This window comes from Eleutherodactylus coqui, chromosome 4 (genome assembly GCF_035609145.1).
Source record: "Eleutherodactylus coqui strain aEleCoq1 chromosome 4, aEleCoq1.hap1, whole genome shotgun sequence".
Classification (NCBI taxonomy): Eukaryota; Metazoa; Chordata; class Amphibia; order Anura; family Eleutherodactylidae; genus Eleutherodactylus; species Eleutherodactylus coqui.
The window spans coordinates 170,260,319-170,278,720 of record NC_089840.1 but is presented as its reverse complement, the minus strand read 5'-3'; the positions used below and the strand labels follow the sequence as shown (position 1 = coordinate 170,278,720).

Genomic DNA, 18,402 nt, shown 5'->3' with positions numbered 1-18,402 from the left:
TGCATAGCCTTACATTTAGTGTTGAAACTCATTTGCCACTTTCTGCCTCCAAATTATCTAGATCAATTTGCAACCGCCCTGTGTCCTGTCTCATGTTAATTACTTTACATAGTTTTGTATCATCTGCAGAAATTTTATTGTACAATCCTTCTACAATGTAATTAATAAATATATTGAAAAGAATAGGGCTCAATTCAGCCCCCTGTGGTGCCCCACAAGTAACAGTTACCCCTCCAATATTGCCCCGTGGTACTCCACAGGTAACGATGACCCAATCAGAGAATGCACCATTTATAACTACCCCCTGCTTTCTATCACTGACCAGTTACTTACGCACTTACACACATTCTCACCTAGACCAAACATTCTCCTTTTATATACCAACCTCTTATTTGGCACAGTATCAAAGGCTTTGGAAAAGTCCAGATACACAAGATCCAGTGACTCCCCCTGGTCCAGTCTAGGACTTACCTCCTCATAGAAGCTGATCAGGTTGGTGTGACAGGAGCGATCTCTCATAAACCTATTGCTGATATGGACTTATACAGCTAATTTCCTTGAGGTCATCCAGGATAGCATCTCTTAGAAACCCTTCAAACATTTTACCCACAATAGAAAGAAGACTTAAGGCCCATTTACACTGGACGAATGTCAGGCAAACGATGTCTGATACTGGTCCCTGTGTGTACTCGTTCCCTTGCTGTTTCTCATTTAGTCCAATTCTAGTCTGTAATATGGACCAGAATAGCACAATAGCAATTCTCTTCACATAGACAATCAGTCCGTGTGAAGAAATGCCCGTCTCAATAGCCTAATTGGTTATAATGGGTCAGTGTTCTGTCCATAAATTACACGGACATGGATATGAAATATACCTTTGTGAATGGGCCCTAAGTCTGTGTTCATACAGCGTGGATTTTCCACAGCAGGAAAAGCTGTAGAAAATCCGCACCAAAAATTGGTGTCAAAATCTACACCTTTTGGTGTGCACTTTGAGACAGATTTTGGTGTGGATTCGCAGGAGATTTCACCTCTTTATTTGTGGATCCACATCAAAATACATGTCAGAGTCTACAAGATACAATGCAGATTATGATATATGTTTGCTGTGAACAGACCCAAAGTGTAAGCCAATAGTCATGGGCCAGTAAAAATGATGTTGAGAAGGCAATGGATGTCTTCAGAGGCTGGACAGTCATCTGTCTAAGCTGATCGAACGTGCCTTCCTGAAAATAAGACCTCCCCCGATAAGAAGTCCTACCCTGATTTTATTTTATTATTATTATTTTTTGTGGTGTGGGGCTTGAAATATGAGCCATCCCCTGATAATAATCCCAAGCTACACTAGATTAAAAAAAAACAAAAAACAGCAATACTCACCTAAGCGGTGACATTCCGGTCCCTTGTGCTGGTCTCCGGCATTGCAGCAGGCTGCTGCATCCTCCATGAAAAGCATTCCTTCAGGAAGAGAAGCATTCTCTTCCTGGTAACAGAGCTTTGAATACCCGACCTCCAGCAAGCGAATCCTGTGATAGGATCACAAGCGCCACTAGCTCAGCCAATCAGAGCTGGCGCTCAATCATTCACAACCATTCAGTGAATTACATCATTGAATGGCTGTAATTGGTTCATCGAGCAACGTCTCTGATTGGCTGAGCCAGTGGTGCTCATGATCCAATCACAGCACTTGCTTGCTGGGGGCGGGGTATTCAAAGCCCCGTTACTAGTAAGAGAATGCTTTCAAAGCGGAGGACTCGTCAGCTTGCCGCAGCACCGGAGACCAGCACGAGGCACCAGGACGCTGTTTGCTAGGTAGGTATAAGACACTCCCGAAAATATGACACTGTGCTTTTTTGGGGGGGGGGGGGAATTAATATAAGACAGTGTCTTATTTTTGGGGAAACATGGTAGTGATCCTGCATTGAGCAGAGGGTCGGGCCCGATGACCCCAGAGATCCCTTCCAACTCTATCATTCTAGGATTTGGTCTTTAGCGCTTTTCCTCTATGCCGAAATTTGCAGCCAGCCCATGTGCAGTGCTGCCCTCGGCTGGTAGAGCTGCAACTCACCTTTGTTGTCTGAGATGACATCCCAACACTGTTTTACCTAGCGTATCTTACTATAATGGGGGAAGGCAGGGGCCAAAATAAAATTTCGAAAGGCGCTATCTAACACCTAAAGCCCTTGTACTGTTGATGGTTATCAACTCTATTTACCGGTCAGTTGAAGTCATGTGTGTTGTGAACTGCCCAAATGGTTTTCATACAATATTAAGACTGCTCGCACCCTGGTTAGGTTTCCAAGGTGTTTTCATGCCAAGAATAGCGATCTTGGTTCCAACACAAACTGCAGCCATGATGCGAATACGCACAAGTATGCAGCGAGCTGCCCAAGCGCACAACATGCCGGCAGAAGGGTCCGATGCTTCGGTGAATAGAATACAATTCTGTATATGTTATAATTCAGGTTTCAGAAGTGTGAAAACGATCCCGGAGGTCCCCAAGAGTGCAATAACTGAAGACGGACCGGGCGGTACTCACACAGGCGTATTTCACAGACCGAAACTCTGTGTATTCCTTATAAAATGCGGTGATTTATATGGCCGGGAAAACAAGACCTGCCCTGTAGTGAATACTGCGTGTGGGGAAGATCGGGCGGCCGCTGTCTTCCTGTGGTGATTGCAAACTTCTGCACTCTGGCGTGGAGTTTGAACTGCCGGTGAAGCGATTCCCTTCGTTCAGGCGTAACTGCGCTTTATGCTGGTGAGCGTAGTTGTGCCTACGGGAGTCTGAGTGGGGCTTCAGTCTGTAACATGGACCAAAATAGGGTGTGCTGAAATTTCTTTCATGCATGTAAATATGTGCATGAAAAATGCAGATCTGAATACCCCAATGCAAATCAATGGGGTCTCAATACTGTGTATTATGCGTGTAAAACAATGTATGTGTAATACAGACCACAAATACACCCAGGTGAATGAGGCCATAGGGCGGCTTCACACGAGTGTTTGCATAACTGCTCATCCTTTAGCGCAATATATTTGCGCTATGAATGAGTCTTTTTAGTGCGCGCATTGGCACATTTTAATGTACTTTTTGCACACGCAGAGCAAGCTGTTTGCATGCAGATGAACCCGTTCTGATATAAAAGGTTATTTAGTCTAATAAGGCCCAGATGTCTTCTGTTTTTCTCTAAATTGCACAGCGTATTGCGCATGGATTGAACGCACCTGCGTATGGCATGCTCTGTTTTTTTCCACACACACAAAAAAGTGTTGTGTGAGTGGGCCTATTGAAATCAATAAATTCTATTCACTGCTTACGCAAATATGCCCACATTAAGCCCCCCTTAGGCCAGGCTCACACGGGCGTAATTCACTGCATGCCATGAATGAGGCGGCACGCATTATTTTGGTGCGCCAAGGTAATACGTGCTGTGATGTTTCTTGCGTGCGTATTTTGCGCAATATGTGCGAGCGTCAACATAGCACGCTGTCAGCACACGCTCATGTGAAGGAACCCTTACAGTAAGAAAATAGATTTCAGATGCTGGACTATTATCTAGCCATCCACAAATGTAGGACCTGAAGGAAACCCGCAGAGGAGAAAGAGCGAAAGGAAATCCTGTAATACGGTAACAGTAACACAATACTGTTCTCTCCAGGAGAGGAGATGTCAGCGGCTCGTTACTGGCACTATTAACCTCCTTTCACTGAGAAACCGCTGAGTGGCAGGAAGGGCAATGAGCTCCAACATTGTGGACACCAACATTTACTGCTCTTCTGTGTCAGAAAACTGTAGAAAGTAGTTTCAGAAGTTTCCCCTACGACTTATTAAGTGGCCAAACAAACATGATTCAGAAGCCATGACAGCCTGCTACGGATCCTGCATGGGGATTTCTGTGGACGTCTCTAGAAGATGGATAGACATTTGACAAGCACAATGTCCTACAATAGTGTTTGGTTTGTGGGAGTATTTCTTCAGAGACAATTATCACCATTCTTTCCCGGACCTTTATAACCAGTGCTGTGCTCCGGACAACCCAACGGAACTGCTCAAAATCCCATAAAAAGCCCTAAACAGTTTAACAATAATTCAGATCACCAAATAATGGAAAGCAAATCTATCAGTAAGTACAGAAATGACAAACTGTAAAATATGTTTGAACACTGGGGGGCAGCACTTCCTCATAAAATGATCCCTACACAAAAAGTAGGCTCTTCTCTAACTGCACAGATCTGTGTATCAGTGGAAGTATCAGTCACAATGCAGATGGTTACCCTTTAACTTAGGTCTTCTAGGGGTTTTCCAGGGACAAGTACTATTGATGATATTTCCTCATTATACGTCATCCATAGTTGACCGGCTGGGGTCCGCAGCTAGGGAACCTAGCTGGTCAGCTGCGCGGGAGCATGCTATCAGTGGTGCTATACACAGGGGGTCGGAGCACAAGTCGCCTCAACACAAATTTTGCCCCGCAGTATTCACAGACCTTGATGAGGCAACGGTAATGCTGCATTTATATGGAATGACTATCGTTCAGAAAATCATTAAAATGAGCAAAACTGAATGATAATCATGCAGTTTAGATGCAGGCAACGACTTGATGACGAAGGAAAATCGTGCGCTTCAGCCAACATAAAAATTAGCGCTGGCTCGGGCACTTATTGGGCAAATTAGACACTGATCTTTCATAGGATTGTGAGACACTGAACGACTGGTGAACGAGAACTGTGCGACCCTCAATGAGAATCATGGAGCCTAAACAGGCGGCCCGAGCGTGGACAAGCTGGTGATGATGTCATCAGCTCGTTCGCTCAGGTAAAGGAGGATCATGAGATTCTCAGCCCGTGTAAAAGGGACATGTCTCTACAGTCACATACAAACTACTACAAAAGGAAGTCCTTTTCTACTTACCCAGCCAGCTCCTGTTTAAATAAACAGACACAAAGACGGGAGGCACTGTAAAAAAGTCCACTACGGAGTTTACTTCCAGCCAAAACCACAGCTTGTCATTGGCAGCGATAAACTGTCAAAAGAGAGGGGTTTAGAGGTCAAAAGAAAGGCCATTGTAAGCAAAGTAATGGTAATACCGGGTGTTGTCTATAAGCTGATCCGGCGCGACATCCCGCTACTGGGGTCCTATATTACAATAGTAATAGCGAACTGGGATAAAAAGGCAAAGATGCGCTACATAATAGTATCACTCAGGAAGAAATCCAGGTGAGCATGGAGGCTCTAGTACCCTGTTGTACTGTCTCTATCTTGGATACAAGATGTGATACAGGAGTCATGGAAGGTCTAGTGCCCTTTTGTACCACCTCTAGCTAAGACACAAGATGTGATATGGGCATGGAGGCTCTAGTATCCTGTTGTACTGCTTCTAGCTTGGATACAAGTTGTGATACAGGACATCATGGAGGCTCTAGTACCCTGTTGTACTGCCCCTAGCTTGGATACATAATGTGATACAGACAGACATGGAGGCTCTAGTACCCTGTTGGGCCACCTCTAGCTTGGATACAAGATGTAATACAGGTGGGCATGGAGGCATAAGGGTTCGGTATTGTATCCTGCGGTATATTGGTCCACATTTGCTGTAACTGAACCTCTAGATCATGCACACTCGTAGGCTGTGGAAGTTGGCATCACAGATGGTCCCATACATGTACTATTGGTGATAAATCTGTCGACCAGGCAGCCACAGAAGCGTAACAATGGTGTAGGACATTCCTGTGACCCCCTTGCATTATCCTGCTGTCTTTTGGAAGCCACCATGAGAGGAACACATGGGTAACATGGGAACACTACTAGGGGTAACCGACTGTTGTATATGATGGCCTCCCCAGACCATCACACCAGCAGGGGCAGTGTGCCCACAGCAAAGGCAGGATTGAGATGATCACCCCGAGGTCTCCAGACACGAATACGGCTGTCGTCAGCACCCATACTAACCCTGGATTAGTCGCTGAAGACAGTAACTCTGTAGCCGTCTAATTTCAAAGTTCTTGACACCACTGCAAACGGAGGTGACAGATTGTGTCAAAGGCAGTACAGATGATGGACACTGAGACCAAATGTCTTTCAGCCAATGGAAATGGTTCCGATAGACACAGGGATGTAACTATGGCGCCACCTGTCTCTGGATGGCACACAATGAAACAGTTGGATCTGCTGGTGCTTGTCAGACGATCAGACAATCCTCTCTACTGGTGGTCTGTTGGGGCGTCCTGAGCCCAGTCACCTTGTGTGTCCTCAGAAATCCTCTGGTCCCAACACCTCCTAACAGTCTGGCCAGAATGGCCCAGGTGGGGGACAATTCGTTGATACGACCATCCAGTTTCTTGCATCCCAATAATGCGCCCCTCTCAGACTCTGGTAACGGGGTGAAATCTCTTCTCTGCATCATAGTAGTGGTCAACAAGCAGGATGCCACAATGGGACAGCAGCCCTGGACTGCACTGTCGGATGGCCCCATGCATGTATCGTAACAAAAGTCCCAAGGGAGAGATGCGAGAGTATATTTCTGCTTCTCACATGCTGCTCTTCAACTTTGTAATTCGGTTTTAATCTCTCTCTCTTATAGGGACCAGAACACAAAACTGAAGTTCATGTTCTGGGGCCCCCAGGGGCCCGAGCACCATACCATCATGTAGTGAATCCATGCCATCCTATTCAAGTACGCCATTGTTATTTCAATATATTGGGATATAGCGCTGGATCTGGCTTTTTTACTACACCCTGTATAATAATATATATTATCTCACAATAGTAGAGCACCACAATTTAAAGGATCCCTTTTCCAATAAAGCATCTATTCCTTTTAAAATGAAAAATTCAGCAACTTCCTAATATATTGTATTTTTTTTGGAGTCACTATTTTTCAAGAACTCTGCATATAGTTGCTGAATGGAAACCCTCATTGTTTACATCCAGAGCATGAAAATCTGTCTTCATTGTGTGACGATCACATACCGTAGGTACAAGACTAGTTACAAGAAACTCTAATAACTCTGCTGCAACTGTAATGTCGCTTTCACCTGTTGCTCATCATATGACCAGTACAGATCTTTGAAGACCATGTGATTTTTACCCAAGGTATTGTAGTAAAGAAAACTAGAACATTTCAGAACTTTTCATTATGTGATGAACAAGCCCTATTTGCTGAAACCAGCAACCCCCTTTATTCACTTATATCATTATGATTTGTTATGATCTATTCTCTCAGTTTTTATTTCACCTTTTTACAACATTCAAAGATATTTAGAAATACTACTTACCCTCAGTCCAAAATATAGCAGGAAGAAGATGTTGAAGGCCATATCTATCTGAAGAGTGAAGTCCTTGTAGAAGTTTTGGCAGGTTTCAATAGGGCTGAAAAGGAAAACAGATAATTAAAATATCTCTCTTTATATATTCAATGTTTAACACACTTCAGTGACACAAAGTAAAATATAAACTCCAGAATTGTAATATGTCATAAACAACATTTATGCCATCTAAAGGGGTTTATCATCACAGATATTGGTGGCATATTGCTAGAATATGCAACCAATGTTCAGCTTGCTGGGACTCCCTGATCACGAAAACAAAGCAGCAACAACACTCCCATCGGCTTCACTTGGCTTTTCCACAGGGTATCACATTGTCAGTCTTTGACTATAATGGCTGATTGGAAAAGCTAGGCTTGTAGGAAATGAAATTGCACAGGTTTCCAACCGCTTTTATATACCACCAATGACTATGAAGAGACAACTTCTTCGGGCAATGTCCTAGATATTAATGTATGTTCACCAAATGAAAGAAAAGTCTTAAAAGAAAGTTTTAGAGGAAAAGTCTCAAGAGATAATCTAGGGCAGGGGTGTCAAGGTCATTTTCACCGAGGGCCAAATCAGGCTTATGGTGACCTTCAAAGGGCGGATTGTAAGACAGTATAGTAAGGGCCTGTTCACACAATCATATTTGCATACATAATATGCAGTGAATAGAAGCCATTGATTTCAATGAGTTCCTTCACATGATGTATATTTTCACACATCATGACCTATTTTGTTGCGTACTACGCAATAGGCCATTGACGTGAATGGGCCGCGCAAATATGTATGAATGTGTAGGAAATCTGTGTATTCACTGCATATTTGCTCACCATTTCAGTGGGCCCATCTGCGTTCTTTTTTGCGCGGCCCAAATATGCAGGCATATGCGATTTTTGATTTCGCAAATACACAGCGTATTTGTGTAACCGAAATACGATTACACCCATGTGAACGAGCCCTAATAGTGACCCCTATAGTGGTCCCAGTAGTAATAGTGACTTTCATAGTGGCCCCAGTAGTATTAGTGACTCTCATAGTGGCCCCAGTAGTAATAGTGACTCTTATAGTGGCCCCACTAAAATTAGTGATCCTCATTGTAGCCCCAGTAATAATATTGACCCCCGTAGTGGGCCAATTAGTAATAGCGATCCCCACAGTGGCCCAATTAGTAATAGCGACCCCCACAGTGGCCAAATTAGTAATAGCGACTCCCACAGTGGCCCCAGGAGTAATAGTGACTCCCACAGTAGCCTCAGTAGTAATAGCGACCCCCACAGTGGCCCAAGTAGTAATAGTGACCCCCACAGTAGCCTCAGTAGTAACAGGGTACACCACAGTGGCCCCAGAAGTAGTAGCAACCCCCACAGTAATAATATTACCCCCTCAGTAGTTATAACCACACAGTAATATTATCCCCCATAGTAATATTAACCCCCTGCAGTAATAATATTATCCTCCTCAGTAATATTAACCCCACATAGCAATATTAACCCCTCTCAGTAACACTAAACCCCCTCAGTAATAATAGTATCCCCGTCAGTAATATTAACCCAACTCAGTAATATTAACCCCCCCCCCCCACAGTATTATTCACCTCCACAGTAATATTAACCACCCCTCAGTAATATTAACCCCCAATAGTAATATTAACCCCACCTCCTCAGTAATATTAACCCCCCCTCAGTAATATTAACCCCCAATAGTAATATTAACCCCCGCCCTCAGTAATATTAACCCCCTCCTCAGTAATATTACCCCCCCCTCAATAATAATAGTCCCCCCACAACCCATATACTTACCTGCTCCTTGCTGTCAGCCTCTCCCCCACTGCTCGCGCTGGGGCCGGGTGCACACTGACATCAGTGTGTGCGCCCGCCACGCTTCCTCCCTAAGTCCTTTCCTGCAGAACTGAGGAGCAGGGGACTCAGGGGAGGAGAATCTCGGCTGCACACTGACATCAGAGTGTGCACTGGAATTAGTGCTGCCAGCGTGATTACCAGCGGGGAGCTGCGGCACCCCAGCCAGTAATTGTTACAGTGGTGAGCAGCCATCGGCACGCTTCCGGCCACATAAAATGAGGCAGTGGGACGGATTCGGCCCCCGGGCCTTGTGTTTGACACCTGCGATCTAGGGGATACAAATATGTCCTGGGGTCATAAAATTCTAAGTTCTCTATAATATTCTAGATCATTTTCATCAGATATAATTAACATCTAAAATATCAACATTTTTGTAACTTTATGTTGCAAGATTGTTTTTAGCATTTTTTTTTACTGTAATTTTATTTTATGTATTTTATAAGATTTTCAAGGTTTACAGCATAGTAATGAACATTTTACTAAAAGATGTTACAATCTTGTTAGTGTTCACCAAGCATTTTTACCATTTTAGAGAGTAGATTGAGGGGATACATATCTAGAAGTTATGTGGTAGTCCTCTTTTTGTTGTATCCCAACTCGATCTAGTTTTGAGTTGCAAAGTAAAGCAACAATATATTTATAACCGGCCTGGCTAGGGCCTAACTTGGTTATTGGAGGGGACAGGGGAGGAAAGATTGGGTAGGTTAGGCGGGGGAGGGGTGAGGAGAGTTTCTGAGACAGGTAAAGAGTTTCCCATGGGGTGGATGTTGTTGTTCTCTGTTTTTTACAGGGAAGCCAGAAACCTATTGTTTTGTGAGGGGTACAAGTAATCTAGCAATGGGGACCATATTTTTAGGAATTTATCATGTCTGTCGGCAAGAATAGAGGTTAGTGTTTCGTTTATTAAGTACCAGTCTAGCCTTCGTTTGACTGCTGTGAAGTCCAGCGAGGGTTTCGCCATGACGGGGCGATTACCTGTTTCGTGGCCTGGAAGAAAAAGGAAATCAACTTCCTGGAGTCAGGGGGGGGGATATTGTTTATCCGTTTGTTTAGGAGCGCCTCCCAAGGGTCTTTGCGAATGTTGTGGCCTGTGACATATGAGTATATTAGAGAGTAGACTCTTATCCAGAGCCTCTTGACCTGCGGGCAGGTCCACCAAGTGTGGAGCATGTCTCCTGGGGATAGACAGCCGCGAAAACAGTTGGGAGAACATCCGGGGATTGCGTGGGCTACGCGATCAGGAGTTAAATACCAGCGGAGTAGGACTTTAAAGGATTTTTTTAACATTAGTATGTTTTTGGCGCTACTGTTAGTGGACTCCCATATCTGGGCCCACTCTTCCTCAGATAGAGTTTTGCCGAGGTCCCTTTCCCAGCGGGTTATGTATGGTAGTTGAGCTCTAAAGGGGGAATGCACTAGGTCTGAGTATATTTGCGATATGAGGCATCTTGCGTGCGGATTTTTGTAGCAGTGTCTCTCGAATGAGGTTAGTGCCAGCAGGAAGTTTGTGTTCTTAAGGAGGGAGGATATAAAATGTTTCAGTTGCAGATATCTAAAAATTTCTGAGGGTGGTAAGTTGAATCTTTTTTGTAGAGTGGGGAAGGAAGTGAGTCCGTCAGTTGAGAATAGGTGATATAGTTTAGAGAGGCCTGATTTTGTCCAGTTCGCAAAGGACAGGGGTGATTCTATTCCCGGCAGAAACATGGGGTTATGCAAGATCGGTGCAAGAGGTAGGTGGGGGGATAGCAGTTTCCCTGACTATTTCATGGAGTCCCAGATGTGCAGAGAGTGATTAAGAATGGGGTTATTGATTGGGGGTCTGTGTTGGGCGGGATCCATAGGATGGAATCTATAGTAAGTGGATGTATTTCGGTTGCTTCCAGTGACACCCAAAGAGGGGCGTTGTAGGAGGAGTGTAGAAGGGCTAGTTGGGACACCTGGGCAGCTTGGTAGTATTTTGAATAGTCTGGAACTCCCAGGCCACTCTTTTTTCTATTTCTGTATAGAGTGGATCGTGGTATTCTTGGAATTGATCGGCTCCACACAAAACGGAGGGACATTTGTTGAAGGGTCTTCAGGAGGTGTCCAGGTACTCGGACTGGGAGTGCTCGGAAGTAGTATAATAGTTTAGGGAGGAGTGTCATCTTCAGGGCATTAATTCTCCCAATCCAGGATATATGATAGCAACTCCAGCTTTCCAGAAGTTCCCTGGTCTTGCGGAGGAGAGGGATATAGTTTTGGTTGTATAGAGATGCATAAGAGTTAGTTAGTTGGATGCCCAGGTAGTCCAAAGAGCCCGTTGCCCATTGAAAGGGGAAATTCCTTTGAAGTGAATTAAGCATGTCAGGAGGTAGTGTGAGATTGAATGCTTTTGATTTTGCTTGGTTAATGGTTAGACCTGAGATTGACCCGAATCTGGATAGTTCTCCCATTAGGTTGGGTAAGGAGACATGTTCAGGTTGCTGCGGATATGGTTAGCTAGGGGTTCCATGGCCAATATAAACAGTAAAGGAGATAGCGGGCATCCCTGACGAGTCCCCCGACAGATCGGGAATGTGTCGGAGCAGAAGCCTCGGTACAAAGGCTCTGTGATTTGTGTATAATATTCGGATCCATGTAAGAAACCTGCCGGGGAGCCCCCAGTGTTCAAGGACTGAGAACAGGTAGTCCCAGCCCAGGGAGTCAAATGCTTTGTGAATGTCAAGGGACAAAAGCATTGCTGGCATGCCTCTAGTTCTGCAGAGATGGGTGAGGTGGGTTATTCTTCGGATGCTATCTGGGGCCTGTCTGCCTGGTACAAATCCTACCTGATCTCCGCCTATTAGTGAGGGATGAGCAGTATTTAGGCATGCTGCAAGGATTTTGGTTAGAAGTTTTACATCTACATTTATTAAGGAGCTGGGGCGTTAGTTTTGTTTATCCAATTGGTCTTTTTCTGGCTTAGGAATCATGGATATAGAGGGCAATAAGGTTGTTTGGCCGACATGGTTGCCCTCTTTCATTGCATTGAAATAGCTCGCTAGGTGGGGGCTTAGAATTGAGGAGAATTTCTTATAGTATGAAGCCGAGTAACCGTCTGGGCCGGGTCGTTTGTTAGTCTTAAGTGTCTTAATGGCATTTGTCACCTCTTCTGTAGTAGTTTCAGACTCTAGATGTTCTAGGTATGCTTGTTCTAGTCTAGGGAGTGATGTTTCCTGAAAAGAAGAGGTAATTTCTTCTATTGGGAGGGCTCTTTGCTGTGAGTACAGTTTGGTTGAGAACTTTTGGAATTCTCGTGTTATTGTGAGTGGGTTGGCTGTTATTCTATCTTGTTTTAAGCGTAGTTTATAGAAGGCCCCTGCGTCTGGGTGCGAACGGAGTCTACGTGCTAGTGGTGTGGAAGGTTTATTATTGAAGACGTAGAAGCGCAGTTGTCTCTCTACGGTGTCAGTGAGGCTGAGATCGAGTCCAGTGTTGGCGCGTGTTAGTGTTTGGAGGTTTCTTTTAGTTGGGTGCTTTTTGGCTATTATTTCTAGTTGGGTGATTGTTCTAATTTCTGTTTTTGTGGCAGGCGTTCTCGTTTTCGTCTGGCAGCTATCTGTATCAGGTGGCCTCGGATCACAACTTTATGTCCTTCCCACAGAGATATGGGGAGGAGGCTGATGGAGTGTTTATCTGGAAGTATTCTTCTTATTGCGGTCTTAGTAACGTTAGTACTTCAGGCATAGATATAAGGGAGTCATTAAGAGTCCATGATGTGTTTGTGGGTTTGGACATTAAAGAATTGCATGTGATGGTTATCGGGCTGTGGTCTGACCACGGGACCGATAAAAGTTAGAGTGTGGTACTTGGGGTACAAAAGTATCAGGGACTAGGATATGGTCTATTCTCCTGTATAGTGAGTGTGGAGCCGAGAAATGTGTGTAATCTTTGGTAGTTGGGTTTGTTTCACGCCAAATATCTATTAAGTGATATTGTTGGAGGAGAGATTTAAAATTATGAGAAATCGAGCGTTGGGGTGATGGAGAATGTGTTGGGAGGGAGATGCAGTTCCTATCCAGATCCGGGTCAAGTATGCAATTTGAGTCTCCGCACAGAATTACTATACCAGTTTTGTTATTTTCAACTAGCTCAAATAGTTTCGTGAAGAATTGGATTTGTCTTGAGTTTGGGGCGTAGTAGGATACTATAGTTACTGGGACGTCTTGGATTGAGCCTTTTAGTAACAGGAATCGACCTTCAGGTCTGCAATAGTGGAGGTGAGTGTAAAGGGGGCTGTTTTGCTAAAGCAGATAGTTACTCCCTTAGTTTTAGTTGGTGCATTTGCTGAATAAAATGTAGGGAATTGAGGAGAGAGATAGTGTGGCGCCGAATTAGAGGAGAAGTGGGTTTCCTGCAAGCAGATTATGTCAGCGTGTCTGTTTTTGTAGTATCGAAAGGCTTTTGAGCGCTTCTGTGGGGAGTTGAATCCCTGGACGTTGTGGGATATTATTTTTAGGTCCATGGATGGTGGTAAGAATTATGATAAAGTGAGGCTGTCTCAGAGTCTCCACCCCATGGGAGAGAGGGTAGGAGGGGGAGGGTGAAGAGGGAGAGGGAAGAGCAAGTAGGTGGCGGCGTGAAGCCAAAACGGCTTTGAAGTGGTGTGGTTTATGGGGCTGAATGTTAGTGAAGAAGGAAATCCAAGTGGACTTAGTAAGGGGTCGGGAAGGTAGGAGTGGGGGAATTAGTTAAGTGGAAAAGGGAGGTGTAGGCTGGGGAATAGGGGAATCCTTTCAGTGTCGTATTCGACTCATGTTCCAGAAAGGTCCTGTGGAGTTGCAGGGCAGCTATTGCTGCAGGGTGTCCCCTTGTCGTCCGAGAACAAAAAGAAGTCCACAACAGGTGGAGAAAGAGAAAGAACATGGATCGGCGTGGATTGAATAAGCGTCCTGCTGTCTCGTTGGTTCATGATGTTTTCCTCTTCGGGAGGTTGAGTGGTTTTCAAGAGGTTGTTATATTATTGCTATCGTTTCCGCGTGTTGGTCTTGAGGGTGGGGGGGATGTAGGTGGAGAATCTTCGGAATTCATCTCAGGAGGTGGTTGTTGTAAGTTTAGTTCTTTAAAGCATCGCCAAGCTCCTTTTGGTGATAAGATAGTATGCACTTTGTCTTGGTATGAGAAAGTCAGTTTGAAGGTGAAGCCCCACCTGTACTGGATCTTTTCTCGCTGTAGGATCTGTAGGTATGGCTTTAGTGTTTTTCTTTTTGACAGGGTCAATGGGGCCAAGTCGGGGAATAGCTGGTAGTTGAAACCTTGGAAGGTTAGTTTGTGTGAAGAGCGAGCGACGTGCATCAGTTGCTCTTTAGTGCGGTGAAAATGGAGTTTTAGCACGATGTCTGTAAGGGGCCCATTTGGGTTAGGTGCCCTCAGAGCTCTGTGAATTCGGTCGAACTCCAGTCGGTCGATTGGGATATTGGGGCAGAGCTCCTGAAACAGCGCCGTCATTGTTGATTGCGGGTCTTTTATCGATTCAGGTACTCCACGGATACGGATATTGTCTCACCGAGCTCTGTTCTCTACATCTTCTAGTTTATCATGTAGGAAATGTATTTCTTCGTGGAGTCGTTCTATTTCTTTTTTGTGGGATTCAAGAACTATAGTGGTGTTGTCCATTCTGTCTTCAAGGGCAATCGTCCTCTGGCTAAGTTCTCGGATTTCGCCAGAGAGTTTAGTTGTTATTTCAGAAGAAGTTTTGGATAGTTCTTTCTGTAGTAGTGATTCTATTTGAGTTAAAAGGTTGTCTGGCAGGGTGGGAGTAGAATTCGTAGAAGGATTCTGGTTGGGTATTTCATAGTTTGGTGGTGGAGGGAATTGCGGTTCTTCGAGTGGTGAACGGGAATTCTCATCAGAGGAGGTGGAAGTCTCTTGTATTTTTGGGGTCTTTTTTACGTGTACTTGGGGGTTTGGGGTATTTTTCCCCATTCTGGTTTGAGTTGGGCGCATGGTTGCGGTATAGGAATAGGTGAGCTGGATGTTAGTTTGTCCAAGAATTAGGTAGAGTATGTCTTTAGGTCCGCTTGGAGATTTGACCACCTTTCAAGGCCTCATGTGGCTATAGGTGCATTAATGAGATGGCATTTCTATTATAAAGTCGAAGTTATTTTTTCTAATAGGATTTCCGTGTGGTACACTGGTGCGGTAGTGCATACGTTTTTTGTTATAAAGTCGAAGTTATTTTTTCTAATAGGATTTCCATGTGGTACATTGGTGCGGTAGTGCATACGTTTTTTGTTTATACTGCGAGGGTTGTGGTGTTTTTATAACTGTGTAGCAGTTCGATCTTTTATTTTTTTTTCTTTTTCCCTGGTCAAGTCTATTTTGGCTTCTTGGTAGTAGCGAAATCTATATGCTGTAATGTTGTGTTGAATAATTTTGTTCTGGTTAGATTTATGTCGGTCACTATAAGGCAGAGAGGTGTATTCCTTCTGGTGAGCAAGGAGGATTCACCGTTGTTATAGAAAAATGGGATTTTTCCTTCCACTTTTCCTCCCCACCACCTCCCCCACCCTCTCAACTCTCTGTTGCAGATTCAGAAGTTGGTCAACTTAGATGAAATCTTGTGCTCAGCGTTGTAAGGAATCAAGGGCACTGCTTTAGTGCGCACAAGATAGGAGAAGTCACCTTATGTTGGCGCTGGTTATATCTGTAGATTGTGGAGTAACTCCGAATAAAAGCTCTGGAATTTAATGTGAGTGACAAACTTACAAGGCTTGTAAGTGTTTTAGCAATGTGGAGTAGATGATAGAGTATTTGCTGGAGACTGTTTAAGGGATAGTGCGTCAAAAGTTCTAATTATCCTCCAGGTGTATATGTTGTTTGCTCTGTCTTGCAGGGTGCAGCAGAGCTGCAATGGACTCACACAGATGGACGCTGCAGATCTTTACCGGCACCTAGCAGGACCTGCTGCTGTGCCTCCGCCTTGAAGCTCTCACTCCCGGGGGTGAAAAGTTTCTTCAGCGCCTGGGGGAACCTCCGCCTGCAAAAGGGGATGGGGGGGTATGGGCGTCCTCGTCTCTGGTAGGGAGCCGAAGGAATGTAGGCCTCACGCTCACGGTCTTCTGGGGTGTTTTCCGTCGCCGGATTGCCTGCTGTCTACAAGACCAGGAGCGCTGTGTGCGGCCGGTGTCGCTCTTGTCGCGGGAGCTGGTGGTAGTCGGAGGGAGGATGAGGCCGAAAGATCGTGGCTGCCGTTTCCTGCCTCTCACTGCGCTCAGGGATGGATAGGCCGCGGCAGATTCCCGGCTCTCCCCTCCTCCATCTGGCGCCCAGCAGGCCGATCGGGCTCTCCGATTGCTCACCGGTGACCGGGTAAGGTGTTATTTGGTCTGTGGTAGAAGATCCACGAGTTGGGGTAGCTAGGTGGCTCGGGTTTTCTTCTGTTTGTAGGAGCTTTAGAGTAGCACGTCCGCCATTAACCCCTTAATGACATGGCCTATTTTGGCGTTGAGGACCAAGCGATTTTTGGTATTTTTCCCATCTCCATTTTTCAAAAGCCATAACTTTTTTATTTTTCCGTCGACGCGGCCGTATAAGGGCTTGTTTTTTGCATGGCGAACTGTAGTTTTTATCGGCATCATTTTTGGGTACATAGACTATATTGTAAAACTTTTATTTTTTTTTTTATGATAACAGGGCAAAATGACTCAAATGTGCCATAGATTTTTTTTTTTACAGCGTTAATCATGCAGCATAAATGACACACTAAATTCTTTCTGCGGGTCGGTACAGTTACAACGATATCAAAATTCTTATATTTTTTTTAGGTTTTTACACTTTTTTGCAATAAAAACCCTTTTTTTGGAAATCCTTTTTTTTTCTCTATAGTGAATTGAGTGACAGCAGCAGAAGTCCAGGTGCAGTAAAAACAGGTTTCCTTTATTTTGCAATAAGACACGCGATGTTTCGGCCATTGCAATGGCCTTTCTTTCTCTATAGCTGCATTCAAAGTCTTGTAACTTTTTTATTTTTTTATGTACGGAGCTCTATGAGGGCTTATTTTTTGCGAGACGAGCTGTAGTTGTTATTGGTACCATTTTGGGGAATGTACGGCTTTTTTGATCACTTTTATTGCCTCTGTTTTTTAGAGTTTTTTTTTACGCTTTTTGCCGTACAAAATAAAAAGCATGTTCAGCTTTTTGTACACGTCGTTACAGACGCGTCAATACCAAATATGTGGGGTTTTAATTTTTTTTAACCTTTTTTTATGCTAATATTTAAAAAAGCACAAAAAAAGGATTTTTTTTACACTTTTTTTTTACATTTTTCTTTTTTTTACATTTTTCCTTCTTTTTTTTACACTATTTGAGTCCCTCTGAGGGACTTGCAGCACTGTACCTATGATCGCTGTGATAAGGCATGGCAGAGCTACTGCTCTCCCATGCCTTATCGCTTATACAGCGATCATAGGCATTGGCAACACAGGACGCCAGTGTCTGGCATCCTGTTGCCATGGCAACAGGCCGGGCTCTCGCGATAACATCGTGAGAGCCAGCCGGGGACACAGAGGGAGCGCGCTCCCTCTGTGAACTCTTCCTGCTGCGATCTACTTAGATCTCGGCAGGGAAGGGGTTAACAGCAGGGGGCGCATCTCCGATGCCCCCCCCCCCCCCGCTGTTGCAGCGGGACGCCGGCTGTGACTGACAGCCGGCTCCCGCTGCGGGATAGCGCGAGATCTGCTATGATCTCGCGCTATCCCGATGACGTACGGTACGTCATTTTGCGCGAAGTACCCGCCTCCCATGATGAACCGGTACGTCATATAGTGGGAAGGGGCTAAGGGATGCCAGGACATGCCCCCCTGTTTTTAGCATTTTTAACAATGTTGAAACCTGAGAGCTCTCATTCATGATCAATGAGGAGAACTTCTGACCCCTGGACATACTATCCAATGTAAATGGTTCATGACAGCTCTCAGAGCGGCTTTCCTAAAAATCAAGATCCTTAGAAGGCATTCCTTGTAGTCTGATGTATCGCCAGAAAATGACTTTTTTTAATGGTTTGCTTTATCACACACATTTATATTCTGACTGTCCATACAAGTTTATGCAAAAATAACAAATTCTGAAAAGATTTCTCTACTTGCAAAGTCTGTAAGGACTCAGAACCCCTTCAGTCACTGAAAGAGGACTGGCACCGTGCGTTCACACGTCGCTGATTTGCTGTGGATTTTGTAGCAGATTTCAGCCTTTCAATTGACTACAAATAGAAG

General features: G+C 44.6%; 1 protein-coding gene across 2 annotated transcripts in view; it reads right to left on the bottom strand.

Moving 5' to 3' along the window:
• The window catches only part of KCNMA1 (potassium calcium-activated channel subfamily M alpha 1), a 466,431-nt gene that overhangs the window by 234,381 nt on the left and 213,648 nt on the right, over positions 1-18,402 (bottom strand). For both annotated transcript variants that reach the window (XM_066600372.1, XM_066600373.1), the window contains exons 4-5: positions 7,279-7,372; positions 4,916-5,027 (exon numbers count right to left, since the gene is read on the bottom strand). In XM_066600372.1, the coding sequence (XP_066456469.1) occupies positions 4,916-5,027; positions 7,279-7,372 (206 nt within the window). The remainder of the gene's footprint in view (positions 1-4,915; positions 5,028-7,278; positions 7,373-18,402) is intronic.